Here is a 13270-nt window from a genome sequence, read left to right as displayed (position 1 = left end):
CATTCCTCAAGTTGTCTCATCTTGTCCTGTCCCATCTCATCCCATTGTATTCCATCCCAGAGCAAGCTCAGTGATGGCATCGCCATGCTGGTGGCAGGCAATGACCGCATCCAGGCCATCATCACACAGATGGAGGAGATCTGCCACACCATCGAGGTCGGGGCCAGGGAGTGGCATGTCCCCAGAGCCATGCCAATGGCAGAGACATGGGGAGGAGGCAGAGGCAGCCCTGAGCCCTGTGGTCCCACAGGAGAATGGTTGTCAGCAGAAGCAGCATCTGGGACTGCGCTTTGACACGCTGTGCAGCATCCTGGAGGAGAGGAAGAAGGAGCTGCTGCAGAGCATTGCGCAGGAGCAGAAGGCCAAGGTGCAGCGCATGCGGGGCCTCATCTGCCAGTATGGAGACCACCTGGAGGCCTCCTCCAAGCTGGTGGAGTCAGCTATCCACGCCATGGAGGAGCCCCAGATGGCTGTCTACCTGCAGGTCTCTGTGGGCAGGGGTGGAGGCAGGACCCTCCAAGGGAGCTGGGGCTGCCCTGGGGCTGTTGTGGCAACCTGGTGGGGCAAGTCTTTTCGGGGGGGCTTGGGGCTGCCCCAGGATTGTAGTGGGGAGCTGGGAGGCCAGGACTCCCCAGGGGGATGGGGGAACTGTGGAGCCAGGTCCTTCCAGGGACTAGCCCATAGGACGGTGGTGGGGAGCTGTGGGACCAGGACCTCACAGAGGGACTGGAGCTGTCCCAGGACTGTGGTGGGGAACTGGAGGCCAGGTCTTTCCAGAGAGGCTTAGACTGCTCCAGAACTCTGCTGAGGAACAGATCCTTCCATGGTGTCTGGGACTGCCTCAGGGCACTGTGGTGGGGCCATGGATCCCTGTGGGAGGCTGCGGCTGCATCACAAGGCTGTACTGGAGGCTGTGGTTTTTCCGAATGATCTGAGTCTGCCCCTGTGATGTGCTGGGATGGGACTGTAGTGAGGGTGACATGTGGTTCCTGGGGTCTCGGGTCTCATTGCTCCAGGGAGACACTGACCCCTCCACACTTTCCTCCACAGCACTCCAAGGAGCTCCTGAAAAAGTGAGTGGAGCCTAGGGAACATAGGGGCTTGAGGGCAGGGGCAGGGTGGGGAGGCACAACCATGGCTGCAGATGTGGGGACCCCACAACTCCCAGGCTTCTCCTGCCCTGCAGAATCACAGACATGTCCAAGGTGTCAATGAGCAGCTGCCCAGAGCCTGGCTATGAGAACATGGACCACTTCTCCATCAATGTGGACTATGTGGCTGAGATGCTGAGGACCGTCGAGTTTCAGACAGGTGCCAACACCAGGACAAGTACTGCCGTGCCTGGGGTACCCAGCCCTTGGACAGGCAGAGCCTCCTGACCAACTCCTACCCTACGTGGGGCTGTATCTTGGGCACAGGAATAGGCGTATGTAGCCCTTTCAGCTGCTCTCAGGGACCTTGCAGGGTCAGGCCATCTCTGTGCCACTTCCTGGCTTGTGGGCTGCTGTTTCCCTCACTGGGATGGTTCTCTCTCTCCTGTGATGTCCCTGGGCTGCCCAGGATGTGGGGAGGGAGATCGCTGGCTGACCTGTGCCCCTGCCTACAGAGCCACTGGGTGAGGATGAGGCAGATGGACCCAGGGATGGCAGTGAGGCCACAGCAGATGAGGATTGGCTGGACAGCCTCGAGGTTCCTGAAGCCACAGAGGGTGAGTTCCCATTGTGCCATGCTAATGCTGTGCCATGCCATGCTGTGCTGTGTCATGTCATTCTGTGCGTGGTTGCTGTGCTTGACCTCAGGGCTGCAAGGGTGGTTGAGGCCAGCAGAGCCCAGAGGGCTGGGGTTGCCATGCCCATGGAGGGGGGACTGTGCCATACTGTGCTGTGCCATGCCCAGCAACATATCTGTGTGGCTGCTCCATGGCCTGCATGTGGCTGTGCAGGTCTTGCAGCATGGCCGGAAGGTCCCTGCCTCCATCTTGTCACCCACTTTCCCTCTGCAGATGTGGGGCCGAGACAGAAGCCAGCAAGTTTACCTGGACTTCAGCAAGGCCTTTGACACCGTCCCCCATAGCAAACTCCTGGCCAAGCTGTCAGCCCATGGCTTGGACAGCAGCACTCTGAGCTGGGTTAGGAACTGGCTGGATGGCCGAACCCAGAGAGTGGTGGTGAATGGTGCCACATCCAGCTGGCGGCCAGTTAGTAGTGGAGTCCCCCAGGGATCAGTGCTGGGCCCCATCCTCTTTAACATCTTTATTGATGATCTGGATGAGGGCATTGAGTCTATCATCAGTAAATTTGCTGATGACACCAAGCTGGGGACAGGAGTTGATCTGCTAGAGGGTAGAGAGGCTTTGCAGAGAGACCTCGACAGGCTGGACTGATGGGCAGAGTCCAACGGCATGAGATTTAACACATCCAAGTGCCGGGTTCTGCACATTGGCCACAGCAACCCCATGCAGAGCTACAGGCTGGGGTCAGAGTGGCTGGAGAGCAGCCAGGCAGAGAGGGACCTGGGGGTGCTGGTTGATGGTAGGATGAACATGAGCCTGCAGTGTGCCCAGGTGGCCAGGAGGGCCAATGGCATCCTGGCCTGCATTAAGAACAGTGTGGCCAGCAGGAGCAGGGAGGTCATTCTGCCCCTGTACACTGCACTGGTTAGGCCACACCTCGAGTACTGTGTCCAGTTCTGGGCCCCTCAGTTTAGGAAGGATGTTGACTTGCTGGAACGAGTCCAGAGAAGAGCAACGAAGTTGGTGAGGGGTTTGGAACACAAGCCCTATGAAGAGAGGCTGAGGGAGCTGGGACTGCTTAGCCTGGAGAGGAGGAGACTCAGGGGTGACCTTATTGCTCTCTACAACTACCTGAAGGGGGGTTGTAAACAGGCTGTGGTGGGTTTGGAAGGGTAAGGCTGTAGTGGTTTGAGCCTTAACTGAGAGTTAAAAGCTCAAATGGGGAAAAGGCTGAGAATCTCTTCCCCACTTCCCCCCCACCTCCTCCCTCCAAACAGGGAGAGGAGGGAAAAAAAGGTAAGGAGCAAATCCACTAATCAACAATCTGGAGTCAGCTTGGAAGTAGAGAGGCAAATAATTTTTTTTTTTCTTCAAATATATATATATATATATATATATAAAACAATAACAGGGAATAAGGTTCACAAGGGCAAGGAACAAGAATGGATGGGAGGGGAATAGAAAAAAAATAATACAAAACCAGTCTGTCTCTGAAGAGGCGCAGAGGCAGCAGGGAGAAGGATCAGGTCCAGCCACGTGGTTGAGGATCAGGAGAGCAGCTGCAGTAGCTCTCATTGTGGTGGGTGGAAGGGCAAGGCCAAGAAGCCTCCTCCCTTCCCCCTTGTAAAGTAAAAGGGAAAAAAAAATTGAAGGGAAAAGAAAAAAAAACTCGCAAGCTGAATTAGCAAAGCAGTGGAGCTATATTTACAAAGCGATGTAGGGTTTGCAGGGAGATATTTACAAATTTACAATATCTACAATATATACAAAGATATACAACAGAGTAACACAGAAATGAGAGTGAACCCCTCTCGGCAGAGAGGGGGGTTCCCCACCTCCTCTTTCCCCTCTCTCCCCCCTTTCCCCAGATTAGGTTAGAAGAGAGAGAGAGCGAAAGAAAGAAGTTAAAAGCAGTTTTGTGTTAATTGGAAAGGAGTTAATACAGGCCTTATCAGTTTTTCTCTCAAGGCCGGAGCCTTGGCAGAAAGCCCAGCACAGGGACAGAGAGCAGCCGCACCGTAGAAAGGCGGAAGCAAGACTGAAAATAAAATGCCGGAGTGCCCAAGATATCTTTCCTACACTCCCAGTTCAGAGGGTGCTTCCTCCCACTCTTCCAATGAAATTAGTTTAGACTATTCCTTCCGTTTACCAACTTCCGTCCACCATATTCCCTTTCTTAAGGGGGCAACGTCAACCGGCCACAGTCCACCCCTTCTAAACAATTTCATTGGCTGTTCATACTGTCCATCCAATCCAAAACGATATTTACAGTTCGTGAGTAAAGTTCATAGTCCATTCTGGCTATGCTCAGATGTAGATGATTCAAAAGTCCAAGGAAATCAGAAAATGAGAAAAATGGAAAACAGTTCATTTCTTCGCCGACGAAGCGAAGAAAAGGGAAATAGGGATTCTCAGGGTCTCTCAGTTGACTCAGGGCTCTCAGGGATCTCAGGGTTCGTGCACCGTAGATTCTTCATTGACTCTTCCTTTGGACGCAATGTAGCTGTACAACAGTTCAAAATTAACCTCTTTCAGCTAAAGTTAAATTTCTTTGTGGAACACACTGAATTTCACCATTCTCTTGCATTACCCAATAAGTGTGACCCGGACCTTCAGCTGAAACCACCCCTCGGACAGGTTTAGCCTCTCCTGAGGGTGAAAATACCCAAACAGTTTTACCTAACAGATTCTTTTCTCTAACAACAGGAACTCTATCACCTTCCACTTTCCGTAGCAAATCTGATTGTGCAGGTCCAGCTCGGTTCACTGAACCTCTACTATTTACCAGCCAGGTTGCTTGTGCTAAATGCTTTTCCCAGTTTTTCAAAGATCCACCTCCCATGGCTTTGAGAGTGGTCTTCAACAAACCGTTGTAGCGTTCAATCTTCCCTGAAGCTGGTGCATAGTAGGGAATGTGGAATATCCACTCAATACCGTGCTCTTTTGCCCAGTTCTTTACAAGGTTGTTCTTGAAATGAGTTCCGTTGTCTGACTCGATCCTCTCTGGAGTTCCGTGTCTCCACAGGATCTGTCTCTCCGGACCGAGAATGGTGTTGCGTGCAGTTGCATGTGGAACTGGATAAGTTTCCAACCATCCAGTGTTTGCCTCTACCATAGTAAGCACGTACTGCTTACCAGAACGAGAACGTGGTAGAGTGATGTAGTCAATCTGCCAAGCTTCACCATACTTGTACTTGGACCATCTGTCACCATACCACAAGGGCTTAAGTCGTTTTGCCTGCTTAATAGCAGCACAAATGTCACAGTCATGGATGACTTGCGTGATAGCATCCATGGAAATGTCTATGGATCTGTCGCGAGCCCATTGGTATGTTGCATCTCTGCCTTGATGTCCTGACGAATCGTGAGCCCACCGAGCTAAGAATATCTCACCTCGGTGTTTCCAGTCGAGATCAAGATTAGAGTCCATGTCTACTTGAGAAACTCTTGCAGCTAGATCTGCCCGATGGTTGTGTTGCTGTTCCTCAGTAGCTTTGTTCTTAGGAATGTGAGCATCGATGTGTCTCACTTTCACTGGAATTCTCTCGATTCGATCAGCAATGTCCTGCCACAGGTTGGCTGCCCAAATAGGTTTTCCTTTTCTCTGCCAACCACTCTTCTTCCAGTTCTTTAGCCAACCCCACAGAGCATTGGCTACCATCCATGAGTCGGTGTAGAGATAAAGCTTTGGCCATCTCTCACGTTCAGCCACGTCGAGAGCTAGCTGGACAGCTTTTACCTCTGCGAACTGACTGGATTCTCCTTCTCCATCTTTCGCCTCTGCAACTCGGCGTGTTGGACTCCACACTGCAGACTTCCACCTTCGCTTGTTTCCAACAAGACGACAGGAACCGTCTGTGAACAAAGCATATTTCTTTTCATCATCAGAAAGGTCATTGTAAGGAGGAGCTTCCTCAGCACGAGTTACTTTCTCCTCTGGAGGTTTAGCACAGTTGATGCCTTCAGGCCAACTTGAGATCACCTCCACTAGACCAGGTCTTTCAAGATTTCCCATTCGAGCTCTCTGTGTTATCTGAGCCATCCACTTGGACCAGGTTGAGTCTGTGGCATGATGTGGTGTGGATCCTTTGCCTTTGAACATCCAATTCAAAACTGGTAATCTGGGAGCTAAGAGAAGTTGTGATTCAGTTCCAATCACTTCAGAAGATGCTTTTACTCCTTCATAGGCAGCTAAGATTTCTTTCTCTGTTGGAGTATAATTAGCCTCTGAACCTCTGTAACCTCTACTCCAGAAACCAAGAGGTCGTCCACGTGTCTCACCTGGAGCTTTTTGCCACAAGCACCAGGTTGGACCATTGTCACTTGCAGCCGTGTACAAAATGTTCTTAATGTCTGGACCATCTCGGACAGGTCCCAGACCCATTGCTTGAACTACCTCTTGTTTTATCTGGTCAAAGGCTGCTTGTTGTTCAGGTCCCCAGTGGAAATGGTTTCTCTTTCGAGTCACATCATACAGAGGTTTCACAATCTGACTGTATCCAGGAATGTGTAGTCTCCAAAATCCCACTATCCCCAAGAAACGTAGGGTCTCTTGCTTGTTTGTGGGACTTGCCATGGTAGAGACTCTATTTACCACATCCACTGGAATGTGTCCGCGTCCATCTTGCCACCTCACTCCCAGAAATTGAATCTCTGTGGTAGGTCCTTTCACCTTGTCTCGTTTGATGGCAAAACCTGCATTCAGAAGAATGTCAATGATTTTGCTACCTTTCTCGAAGACTTCCTCAGCAGTTTTACCCCAGACGATGATATCATCGATGAACTGGATGTGTTCTGGAGCACCGCCTTTCTCCAGAGCATCATGGATCACTGCATGACAGATGCTTGAGCTGTGGATCCAGCCCATTGGCAGCCTGTTGAAAGTGTACTGGATTCCTCTCCAGGTGAAAGCAAACTGAGGCCTGCATTCCTCTGCTATAGGAATAGAGAAAAATGCATTAGCAATGTCTATGGTAGCATACCATTTGGCCTCTTTGGATTCCAGCTCATACTGTAGTTCCATCATGTCTGGTACTGCTGCACTCATAGGTGGTGTCACTTCATTTAGGGCTCGGTAGTCTACCGTCAGACGCCAGTCTCCACTCTGCTTCCGCACAGGCCACACTGGACTGTTGAAAGGTGAATGAGTTTTGCTGACGACTTTCTGACTTTCCAATTGACGAATCAGATTCTGAATGGGCAACAAAGAGTCACGGTTGGTTCTGTATTGTCTGTGATGCACAGTCTGAGAAGCAACCGGCAATTTAATGTCCTGTATCTTATGTTGTCCCACAACTGCAGATTCATCAGAAAGCTCAGGTCTGGCAGATAGCTTCAATTTTTGTCCATCAATTTCTATAGAAGCTACTCCAAAAGCCCATTTGTAACCTCTAGGGTCTTTGAAACGCCCTTCTCTCAGAAAATCAATTCCCAAAATACAAGGTGCGTCAGGTCCGGTCACAACTGTATGCTTCCTCCATTGTTTACCAGTTAAACTTATATTAACCTCTACCTTACTTAACTCTTGAGATCCACCAGTGACTCCCAGAATAGTTATAGACTCTGATCCATGATAATTTGATGGTATTATGGTGCACTGAGCTCCTGTGTCAACCAAGGCCCTGTACTTCCGAAATTGTGAAGTGCCAGGCCACTGGATGTACACATCCCAATAGATTCTGTTATCTCTGTTATCCCTCTCCTCCCCCTGGCGGGAGGCAGGGCACCCCTAGTTATGGGGAACATGTGCACATGTGCATTGCACATATTGTGCAGGGTTATAACTTTGCATGTTATAACTGGAGCCACTGTTGGAGCCATAAGAGTCGTTCTGGGGAACTGTGGAAGTAACAGCTACCCTTCTGGTATTGCTATCTCGGGTTCTGCCACTTTGCAATTCCCTCAGTCTCCTGAAAAGATTAGAAGTTGGTTGGCCATCCCAGCGGTTCATATTCTCACCAAACTGATCACGCAGAGTTATCCAAATAGTTCTACGTGATTGCCTTGGTGGTCTGTTTTGGAATGACCTGTTTTGGAATGTCCTGTTTTGGAATGACCTCCTTGGAGGACGTGTATTCCTCACAGATGAAACTTGTACCCACCTGGAGGAAGAATTGAAATTATCCCTTTGTGCCAATTGGGATATGGAATTTCTAAATTCATCTTTTAACTCTCTCATGCAATTCTCAATTTTTCCAGACAGAGTTTCAATGGCTGAAACCAAAGAACCACGTGTCATGCTATCCTCCAATTGTCTCATTTGATCACTGAATTGGCCAACCGTAGGAGAAGCTCCACCATAACTTCTTGACACAATTCTGCTTGCCAGAATGTTTGCATAATTGGAAGGAGCAAGCTTGATGATCTTTTTAGCAAGACCAATACCCACAGGAATGTCATCAGGATTCAGAGTTTCATGTTCACCATAGAGTAGCTCTCTAACAGCAAATTCTCTCAAGCGCTTAATTCCCTCATCTATGGTAGTCCAGGGTTTAGGATTCCACGGAAGATCATCTCGGGAAGGGTATCTCAGGGCAACCGCTATTAAAAGGCGTATCCACAGATTAACCTTACCGAGAGCTCTGCCTAGATGTCTATCTATTCCATTGTCCCTTGAGAGAGTTCCTAACTGAGCTGCTGACTTGTCTCCAACTGTTAGAGCTGAAGCACCTGTATCATAACACCTACTAAGCCAAGCTAGAACTGGCTCCTTATCTGCCCTGGTGAAATCTTTACGGACATTTCGCAATTCCTCCCGTGGTGACGAACAGTCTGTAATATCATCTTGATCTTCATCTCCCTGAATTCTTTGACCGTAAAATCCTGCTGTCATTCTCCTAAGGATCTCTTTAAGCTGAGAACCACCTTTGCCAGCTGCTTTCCTAGCTTCATCTCTATCCTGCTTTGATCTCACTAGGTTAGCTAGATCTTTAAAACAAACCTTCTCTTCCTCCTGAGCAGGATCTTTTAGAGCAGAGGGCCCCTCACCAGGATCAGTCTCCTCCTCTTCTTCTCCATCTTTGCCCTTTCCAGCTCTAGTCTTCAAAGGAGCCACCTTAACTGGAGCTGTGTTTGAATTTACAGCCACCTTAATGGAAGCTGACAGGTCCTGAGATAAATCAGCTGCTGGGGCAGTGACTTCCGGTCCCACCGAGGGAGTGGGTGGAAGTGACGTTGCTCCATTAATGGCCGACGGAGAAGAAGAAGGAGGAGAAGGAGTAGGAGAAGGAGTAGGTGCCATGTTGATACCAGCCGATGCCCTTGGCTGCTTGCTAGAATCAGCACAAAAGTCATTTAGAGCTGCTTTACCAATTAACTTTTTAGCCTTCTTTTTAACTGACACCGGTTCTCCACAGTCCTCGTCACTAGATGACTCTGGGACTGATCGAGAGCCACGGCGTTTTCTTTTTGATCTAGTTTTAATAACAAAACACGCCCTGGACACCTTTTTCTCCTGACGCCAGGAATACAGAGAATACACATTAGTTATCACCAGCAGCAGAATTATACACACCAAATAAATCACTTTTGGATCCCAGGCATCACCTAAAGTTACTGTCTCCTCAGGCGGAATCTTAAAACTCTTTATCTCAATTGGGAGAGTGGTGGAGGTAACATTCCTATATCTCACTGGCCATAATAAATTAATACATTTTCCATACCATAATTTAACTCTATACATAACCCACATATAAATTGTCCGCACCAAATATTTACCCAGGTAATCCAAAATCAAACCCAAACAATACCTGTAAACCAGAGCCCCAAAAATTGAAAAGAATAATCGCTCCACAAACCACAATACCTTCATGTTTGCTAATTCAGCTGGAAAACACTAAATCAATAAAATAATAAATTAAACTAATTATCTGCCCCACGTTGGGCGCCAATAAAAAAAAAATGTGGTGGGTGGAAGGGCAAGGCCAAGAAGCCTCCTCCCTTCCCCCTTGTAAAGTAAAAGGGAAAAAAAAATTGAAGGGAAAAGAAAAAAAAACTCGCAAGCTGAATTAGCAAAGCAGTGGAGCTGTATTTACAAAGCGATGTAGGGTTTGCAGGGAGATATTTACAAATTTACAATATCTACAATATATACAAAGATATACAACAGAGTAACACAGAAATGAGAGTGAACCCCTCTCGGCAGAGAGGGGGGTTCCCCACCTCCTCTTTCCCCTCTCTCCCCCCTTTCCCCAGATTAGGTTAGAAGAGAGAGAGAGCGAAAGAAAGAAGTTAAAAGCAGTTTTGTGTTAATTGGAAAGGAGTTAATACAGGCCTTATCAGTTTTTCTCTCAAGGCCGGAGCCTTGGCAGAAAGCCCAGCACAGGGACAGAGAGCAGCCGCACCGTAGAAAGGCGGAAGCAAGACTGAAAATAAAATGCCGGAGTGCCCAAGATATCTTTCCTACACTCCCAGTTCAGAGGGTGCTTCCTCCCACTCTTCCAATGAAATTAGTTTAGACTATTCCTTCCGTTTACCAACTTCCGTCCACCATATTCCCTTTCTTAAGGGGGCAACGTCAACCGGCCACACTCATCCAGCAGAGGCAGGAGCCAAAAAGGAGCTCCAACAGCTATGAGGTCCTGCTTTTTATACCCTTGCTGGGCAGGGAGGGGGGAGTGGAACAGACTCAGCTTTCCCAGGGGGGAGACGCCCTTCGGGGGTGTAAAGTACCCGCAAGCCCTCCACCCTACTTTCTTCTTTTGTTTTCAGAAAAAGGTGTTAACCCACCACAATCCACCCCTCTGTTCCACTTCCTCTCTCCTGCCACAGCCCCTTCATGTGATTTTGACACATGGTATTTGAATCCTTGGTGCAAGTCTCTTGCTATCCCGGCTTGCTCTCTCCCAGGGCAGTCTCTCTCTCTGCTGATGGTCACTGTAGGTGGTGCTTGAACTGGGCAGGCATGTGGAGAAGAATCAGGAATCAGTCTGTCTTTGAAAGGGAAAGGAAAAGGTCAGGAACAGTCTGTTGCTGTATGGACATAGGGAACAGTCTGTTGCTGTAGGGACATCAGGAACGGGTACAGGTGAGATGATGCTCTTTGGGTTGGTGTGCAGTGGGTACGTTGGGTCCTGGATGCTGGGCTGGTATTAAACTAGGATGGAGAAACTTAGAACAACTTATAACTATCCACATAATTACATTGATGAGGGTTGCCTCCTCTGAGTTCATCCTCTCTCAGCCAGAGTCATGTTCTGCTGTGGGATACACTGAATGTCCCCAGTTTCTAACATAACCCAGTATGTGTGACCAGGACCCTCAGCCGAGACCACCCCTCGGGTTGGTTTGCCCCCACCAGCAGCAGGGAAAACCCACACTGACTTCCCCAGCAGGTTCTTCTCAGCAATCACAGGAACTCCATCTCCATCCACTGTTTGCAGCAGGTCGGACTGGGCAGGACCAGCTCGGTTCACAGATCCTCTGCTGTTCACTAACCAAGTGGCTTGGGCTAGGTGCTTTTCCCAGTTCCTGAAGGTTCCACCCCCCATGGCTTTTAGGGTGGTCTTTAGCAAGCCATTGTAGCGCTCGACCTTCCCTGCAGCTGGTGCATGGTATGGGATGTGGTAAATCCACTCAATCCCATGTTCCTTTGCCCAGTCCCTTATGAGATGGTTCCTGAAGTGGGTTCCATTGTCTGATTCAATCCTCCTAGGGGTGCCGTGTCTCCACAGGATATGTCTCTCTAGGCCCAGGATGGTGTTGCGAGCAGTGGCATGAGGAACTGGATAGGTCTCCAGCCACCCTGTACTTGCCTCCACCATGGTCAGTACGTACTGCTTGCCACTGTGAGACCGAGGAAGGGTGATGTAGTTGATCTGCCAGGCCTCTCCATATTTATATTTCGACCATCTCCCCCCATACCACAGAGGCTTCATGCACTTGGCCTGCTTGATGGCAGCACAGATGTCACACTCATGGATGACCTGTGAGATGGCCTCCATAGAGATGTCCACGGATCTGTCCCGAGCCCACCGGTATGTGGCATCTCTCCCTTGGTGGCCAGAAGTGTCATGGGCCCAGCGAGCTAAGAACAGCTCACCCTTGTGTTCCCAGTCCAAGTCTATTTGGGAGATCTTAGCAGCCAGGTCTGCTTGGTGGTTGTGCTTGTGCTCCTCTGTGGCTCTGCTCTTGGGGATGTGTGCATCGATGTGCCGTACCTTGGTTGGCAGCCTGTCCAGGCGGGCGGCGATGTCTTGCCACAGGTCAGCGGCCCAAACAGGCTTCCCTTTTCTCTGCCACCCGTTCCTCCTCCATTCCTTCAGCCACCCCCACAAGGCGTTGGCTACCATCCAGGAGTCAGTGTAGGGGTACAGCACTGGCCAGTTCTCTCGTTCTGCTATATCCAGGGCCAGCTGGACAGCTTTTACCTCTGCGTACTGACTGGATTCACCTTCTCCATCCCTTGCTTCTGCCACTTGCCTTGTTGGGCTCCAGACAGCTGCCTTCCATCTCCGCTTGCTTCCTACAAGCCGGCAGGACCCATCTGTAAATAGAGCATAGCCCTTCTCGTTGTCAGGGAGATCGTTATATGGGGGAGCCTCCTCAGCACGGGTCACTGTCTGCTCTGCTGGCATTCCAAAGTCAGCACCCTCTGGCCAGTTGGTGATCACTTCCACTATGCCAGGGTGTTCGAAGTTCCCCATCCGAGCTCGCTGAGTTATCAGGGCCATCCACTTACTCCAGGTAGCATCTGTGGCATGATGTGGGGTTGAGCCTCTCCCTTTGAACATCCAGGTCAGGACTGGAAGTCTCGGAGCTAGAAATAGAGGTGACTCCCTCCCAATTACCTCAGAGGCAGCCCGGACGCCCTCATAGGCAGCTAGGATTTCCTTCTCTGTCGCGGTGTAGTTGGCCTCAGAGCCTTTGTACCCCTTACTCCAGAAACCTAGGGGCCTGCCCCTGGTTTCACCAGGATCCTTCTGCCACAAGCTCCATGTAGGACCATTCTCACCGGCCGCAGTGTACAGCACATTCTTGATCTCTGGCCCAGTTCGAACAGGTCCCAGAGCCATAGCATGGACCACCTCTCGTTTGATCTGGTCAAACGCCACCTGCTGCTCAGGTCCCCACACAAAATCATTTTTCTTCCTTGTTATATGGAAGAGAGGCTTCACAATTTGACTGTACCCGGGAATGTGCATTTTCCAGAAGCCCACAAGCCCCAAAAATGACTGTGTCTCATTCTTGTTCGTGGGCTGCACCATAGTGGCTACCCTGTTCACCACCTCCTGAGGGATGTGGCGACGGCCATCCTGCCATTGAACACCCAGGAACTGGATCTCCCTGGCAGGCCCTTTCACCTTGCTTCTCTTGATGGCAAAGCCAGCCTCCAGCAGGATGTCAGTTATCCTCTTACCCTTCTGGTAAACTTCCTCTGCTGTCTCACCCCATACAATGATGTCATCAATGAACTGCAGATGCTCAGGAGCTCCACCTTTCTCCAAGGCAGTCTGGATCACCTCATGGCAGATGGTTGAGCTATGGACCCAGCCCTGAGGCAACCGATTCCATTGATACTGTACTCCCCTCCAGGTGAAA

At 49.9% G+C, this 13270-nt stretch overlaps 1 protein-coding gene across 1 annotated transcript in view; it reads left to right on the top strand.

Moving 5' to 3' along the window:
- The window catches only part of TRIM54 (tripartite motif containing 54), a 33108-nt gene that overhangs the window by 1711 nt on the left and 18127 nt on the right, over nt 1-13270 (top strand). Inside the window, 5 exon segments of the mRNA XM_068142920.1 lie at nt 61-156; nt 251-484; nt 1051-1073; nt 1187-1329; nt 1607-1708. Of these exon segments, the coding sequence (XP_067999021.1) occupies nt 61-156; nt 251-484; nt 1051-1073; nt 1187-1329; nt 1607-1708 (598 nt within the window).

The sequence above is a fragment of the Melanerpes formicivorus genome, unplaced genomic scaffold (genome assembly GCF_026170545.1).
Source record: "Melanerpes formicivorus ecotype bairdi unplaced genomic scaffold, bMelFor1.0.p_v2 SCAF_9, whole genome shotgun sequence".
Lineage (NCBI taxonomy): Eukaryota > Metazoa > Chordata > Aves > Piciformes > Picidae > Melanerpes > Melanerpes formicivorus.
This window is presented reverse-complemented; position numbering and strand designations above follow the sequence as displayed.